Here is a 6000-nt window from a genome sequence, read left to right on the forward strand (position 1 = left end):
ACATGTCTATCACTTTCCCACTGCCTCAGTTGTCTTGGGAGCTCCCAGGAGGTCCCCAGGCCTTCAGGGGTCAGCTCTGACCTCCAGAACGTCCTCAACTAACCCACGCTGGTAAAATTCCACTTGAAGCTGATTCAGGTAAAATTCCATTTGAAGTTCACTCACCTTGTACAGATTGCTGCTTTGTTTTCAGTTCATGCTGGAGACGTTACTGTATCTCTTCCCTATTTGTGACTCAGGTATTCACTGTCTGGTGCCTTTTGAAAAGATGTCCTTAATTTTTCTTAAGAAATTTTTTTACCTTTATTTATTTATTTATTTTTATGGGACCCTGAGGCTCGAACCCAGTGTTTCACAGGTGCCAGGCAAGCGCTCTACCAGTAAGCCACAACCCCAGCCCCTGTCCTTAATTTTTAAGTAGCCAAATTGATCAATTACTTTCAGGATGGGTTATACTTTTTAAATTGTGAAAGTGTTTTTACAGAAATCCTCCAATGGGATTGTGCCCATGTGCTCTTGGGCAACAGAAGGCCCAATAGTGGGGGTGCTTCCAGGTCACATGATAGGTCGACTTTTTGGTGGAGGTAGATATAGAATCAAGGTCTGGTGGTGGGGAGGCAGGATCCTGCCCACTCCAGAAGTGCTATCTAAAAACCACTTGCTGGAGACACTGGGTAGATCCTCCCTCCAACAGTAGCCCAGGAGAGACTGGCTCGCTCTGAAGCCCCTGGGCACACGCAGGTTGCTGAGCCCCTTTGGGGTGGAGGAGGAGGCGGCAGGAAGAGAGTAGCACACATGCCCTCTGTGGGGGCCCTTTTCATGGTGGCCTCTGCTGAGTGTGCATGGACAGGAGAGGCAGGTACAGAAGCAAGACTGTGGCTTCTGGTCGCCCACCTGGGTTCGAATCCAGATGCAACCCTCACAGCTGGCCACCTCTGGCACATGGTCTGTGAGAGAAGGTGCCAGAGCCCTGCCTCACAGGTGCAATGGGGGAGCCCTGTGGGACCCAGCACCCTTTGGCTGCCCCCCCATGTATGCCAGGGAGGGAGTGGGGGTAGAACCCACAGAGAGTGAGAGCCACCAGCCAGGCTGACCCGGCCCCAGCTGTCCACTCATTCCTCTGTGGCCTTGGATATGTTTCAGCAGCACCCTGTAATCCCCAATTTCATCTTTTGTAAAAAGGAAATTAACAGCTGGGTCCAGCGTGGCCATGGGGATCACACCATGTAATGTCTGTAATATCGCTGGCGCGCAGTAGGTGCTTAAAAGTGCATTTCTCTTCTCGGATCATGTGCAATCGCTACTTGCAGCATACTAGGCTGTTGCCTGATCATGGGCCCAAAATCATTTCTAGCAAACAGATACCATCAAATGTCCTTCATCTTCCAGATCTAGGTGACTTCCAACTCCTAGCTGGGAAGGCTTGGGGTCAGCCCCATAGAGAGTCTTGCTCCTTCTGTCCACATCGCCCTTCCTGTCCTGCCCAGCCCTGGCCCTGACCTTCTCTCTCACCTCCAGGCTTGCAGGAGCTAAAGGCTGAGGTTTCTTTCTCCAGCTGTCTGTGGCCAGGCCTCTGCTTGTCTTCTCACGTGACCTTCCTTTCCAAGCATTGAGCACAGTGTGGCAAACACAGGCTCCGGGGTCAGGTGGCCAGATTGAAATATCAATTTTGCTGCACAGTTTCCCACCTCCCACCCCCTCCCCCAGAAAAACCCAGACCAATGTCTTCAGCCCTCTTAGGGTCCCCATCTGTAGAACAGCACCTGCACCCCAGGGTTGGGCGGAATGTGGGGGCCAGCAAGGCCCCGCTCAGCAAGCCGTCCCAGACCCTGGCTGCTCTGTCACCAGCCTCACCCTCTGCTCTCAGCCAGACCCTGGTTTCCCCACATCTTCACCCTGGAGGCTGCTGAGGGGGGACAAGCGTCCTTTCCTTCCCAGGATGGCTGCAACAGTCGTGGGTTCTTGACTAAATCCTGGGAAACAGAAGGACCTGAGCAATGCCCATCAGGTGTCTTGGGAAATGAAGTCCAACAGGCAGCAGCTCTGTAGGTGGCAGAGAGGGCTCACACATCCCCACGGGTGGCCTGGGAGCCCCTCTGAATCCCAGCCCATTGTGAATTCAGTAAATGTCTACTGAGGCTCTGCTGTGCTGTCAACCACCCTTGGGTTCTGGGATACAAGAAAGTGTCGGAGCCTGCCCTAGGAAGCTTGCCTCCTGTGGGGAGAGGGCTGATGAACAGGGGTTCCCTACGATAGTGCCGAGCATGGATCCGAGCTGGGAGGGGCCCTTTAGATATGGGAGCCGGAGAGACCTTTAAGCTGAGATGAAAGGAAAGTGGGAAAGCAGGAGGAGCAGCTGTCGCAAAGAGTATTCCAAGAAGAGGGCCGGCAAGGGCAGAGAGCCAGATGCCTAAGGAAAATCACAGGGGCCAGGAGAAAGCAAGAAGAGGGAGGTCAGAGAAGGAAGGGGCTCAGGGTGAGTAGGCCTGGAGGCCATGGCAAGAACTTTGGCTTGACACAGAGCGACTTAGGACATCATGGTGGGTTTTGAATGGAAGAGTGAGAAGGACTGGCTGGCCTCAAACATGCAATCCTCCTGCCTCAGCCTCCAAGGCACCCAGATGGCAGGGGTATGCCACCACACCCAGCACCATTATGCTCATCTTACAACCATGAAATGGAGGGGAAGAGTCAGACTCTTTGTCTGGATCTGGAATGCAAGCTAGAGGTCAGGCTCTTCAGCATCATGCTAGGCTCTGACAAGAAATGTTTTTCAAATCAAAAGAACTAAATGAAATGGACTGAACTTTAGATATTGCTTTCTGTGATGCATCCTAAGACAGTGTCACTTTTCTTTGGATCAGTAGATGGTGTTGCATGAAAGAGTCACATCCCTGACACCTAGAACCAGAAAGTCTTTCACTGCACAGACACCAGGAGCCACAGAGGTGACCATGTCACTGTAAAACTCAAGGTCTAATCCAATCGGTAATTAGGACACATAAGATATGGCTGCCTCCAATATTTCTCACTCCTGGTCTCCCCTATTTGTGCAAGACTGTCAGCATACTAATCAGTGTGTTAGATCTTTTTGCATATTAGAAAAAAATGATATTTTTCTTGGCTAAACTATGACCCATATTTTTCTTATGAGCTGGGACATTTCTCTTCATGTTTGGCTTACCTGTGTCTCATGTGCATAGCAGAAGAGGAGAGAGAATGTGAATAACGGCAACTATAAATTTAAGATAATATTCAGCATTACATTTTGCTTTCTGGTGATTCATTTTCAAATGCCTAATTTGCAAAAAGTAAATAAAGCCTGACATTTCTTCATCTTTACCAGAGCAGGGAGCTGGTTTATTCATGCTTCCTTTGGGAACACAGCAACACAGCCCCTTGCCTCACAGGGCCAGCTTCGCATGCAATGTTGTGTCCAGGAATACTGACATTTGAGTGGGAATCGTGAAATGGAGCATCCTCCCAGAGACGGTTTTACAGCCACGTAGTTCACTGATAGCTCATCTGATCTTTTCCCTCTGTCTTTCCACAGAGAAGTCTGGACACCTACTGTTTCCTAGTCTTTGCTGCAATATGTGTCATAGGTGCCCTCTACTTCTATTTTGTTCTGCCCGAGACTAAGAACAGAACCCACGCGGAAATCAGCCAGGAATTTGCCAAGAGAAACAAGGCGAGTCCACCAGAGGAGACAGGGGACACGGCCGTGGCTGAGAAGGCAAACGGAGGGCCAGGACCGGACTCCTCCTCCACGCTGGACAATGGTGTCAAAGACAGAGCTGTCTAAGTGGACCTCCCCATTTCAGGAAAACGTACATCTCCACACCTGGAGGGCTTGCACCTGGCTGAAGCCGTGCACCTCTTACATTACGAGAATCAGCCTGTGATCCTCCAGCACGACACCCGGTATTCACAGCTGAACCCCTCAGACTCTTGAAGTCATCTCATGGTTTGGAAGACCCAACCTTCTTCTCACAGCTTAGTAGCCTGCCTTCTTCCTGACTTAGCCCAGTATTGAAAATTGGGAAAATGATATCAAAATTCTGTCTCAAAAGAAAAACATCCAGTCTGATGAAGGACTCATTGGAGCAGAAGTCACAGGCTGGGTCCTACTCCCCGCTCCCTCAAGTAGCCTTGCCCCGCCCTCTGCCTGGATCCTGGAGCTTGGTGATCCTTGGCTTTGGTCCTGGATGTAGTCTTTCAGCATTCATGGCAACTCTTTGTACCTCCTAACAAACGCCTGTTACCAACCTTTGGCTCTGCCTGTGGGCCTCAGACTTAGGAGCGCCTAACCCCAATGCACCACCCTGAAGCGTCTGCCTTTCCCAGACTGTTTCCCTGGGCCAGGTCTGAGGCTGTCTTCAGCTGGGATTGTTACAGGGGCCATAAAGAAGGTCAACGTGAGGAAGGCCTGGAGAAGCAGGGGTAAGAAAGCACTTCACAGTACCTGGGGCAGGGACTAACTCTGTGTTAAAACACAGCATTGAGAATGATCTGAGCCTCGACCTTGGCTGATGGGAAACAACACTGTGGCTGACAGATGGCATCCAGTTCAGGTGCAGGAGCGAGACATCAGCTCCTGTGGCCGTGTTGGCCAAGTCTAAAGGGATTCATCTGAAGATGTACTGAGCTGCCTTGAAAAACAGTGAGCCCACCATCACTCCAGGTGCTCAACAAAGGCTGGGTGGAGACTCGGCTGCTGTTAAGGAAATCTAAGTGACAGTTTTAGAAAGGTATTTGGAGTAGACATGCCTGTGTGCCCTTCCAACGTGCCAGGATCGTGTAGCTGCAACAACCTACAGCCCATCATTGTCACGCTGACCTTATGATTTGGCTGACTCCATATGCTCACCTCCAAAATGAACCAAAGTGCAAATGACAAATTTCATAAGTGACAGTGTTCTTGAATTAGACCCATATGTTTGGATTTAGAGTGTCACAGCATGTCTGGGGCCAGAGAAGAAAGACTCTGGATCTAGCAGCTCCACCAAGCCCTCGGTCTCCTCTGACCATTCACAACAAAGGACGTGTCAGCCAAACCCGAGTTCTGATCCTTCTTCCTGGTAAAGCATTCTTGCACCCGGTCCTCTCCTTTGGCTGATTGCTGACTGGCTGGATAATTTGGGCAGCATTTGTCAACATGGAGAGGAAATGAAGTGTGGGTACAAAAAGCATGTGAGACTAAACAGAGCCAAATAAAGTGTCAACTAGGAATCTTTACTTTAGCCTGTTGTCACTCCCTTGGAGACCTGGGACAGTCAATAAATATTATCAGTCACCTACCATGCACCAGGCACTAGCTGGGCACTGACGCTGCATATGCAAGGTGATGCCCTGCCCTCGCCTGCACACGCTCGTGTCTGACAAAGAAGGTGGAGAATCAAAGGATTGTTAGTAAGAAACCCTCAGGACTTGGGGAGGGGACAATGATATAGGAACATGTGACAGGAGTGGTTGGGGTGACAGGTGAGAAGCAAAAAATCTTCCCAAATAAGCAACCAAAATAAAAGAAGGTGACAGAAGAGGAAATTTTCTTACAGATTGCTACATTTGAAAAGATAGTAGAGCCACATTAAGAGTTTTTAAAATAAAACAGTAGGACACACATCATTTCTTGTGCTTCATTCTCCCTGACACGACCATTTTAATTTCCATACAATCATGTCCATTTTGTCTACTGTTTACCCAGTTTCAATTGCAGGATACATAAGATACAACTGCAATCGTCTTTCTCTGATCTTCTATTTTTTCCACTTGATATTAAATCAAAGTGCATCATCTCAATTTCAAAGCCTTGCTCATGATCTAGTTTATCCACAGCTGTGACCTTTTTTAATAGTTGTTTTTCAGACACTGAAAGATAATGCAGAGTGATGAGTCAGAGAAATAGACATTTCTGGGAGCTTCACCCCACAGGCTTTGGTGCTTTGCTGAAAGGCACCAAACATTCACAGCACCCTGTATGTGTGCACAGATCCAGAA

The 6000-nt window shown here is 49.2% G+C and overlaps 1 protein-coding gene across 6 annotated transcripts in view; it reads left to right on the plus strand.

Annotated features, from left to right (window-relative positions):
- The window catches only part of Slc2a9 (solute carrier family 2 member 9), a 146713-nt gene extending 141085 nt beyond the window's left edge, over positions 1 to 5628 (plus strand). For all 6 annotated transcript variants that reach the window (XM_046423531.2, XM_058572412.1, XM_046423530.2 and 3 more), the window contains one exon: positions 3554 to 5628. In XM_046423531.2, coding sequence (XP_046279487.1) covers positions 3554 to 3805 — 252 coding nt within the window. In that variant the 3' untranslated portion in view covers positions 3806 to 5628. The remainder of the gene's footprint in view (positions 1 to 3553) is intronic.
- Positions 5629 to 6000: the final 372 nt, after the last annotated feature.

This window comes from Marmota monax, unplaced genomic scaffold, assembly GCF_021218885.2.
Source record: "Marmota monax isolate L192 unplaced genomic scaffold, Marmota_monax_Labrador192_F-V1.1 WCK01_AAM20220418_F8-fsc00009, whole genome shotgun sequence".
Taxonomy (NCBI): domain Eukaryota; kingdom Metazoa; phylum Chordata; class Mammalia; order Rodentia; family Sciuridae; genus Marmota; species Marmota monax.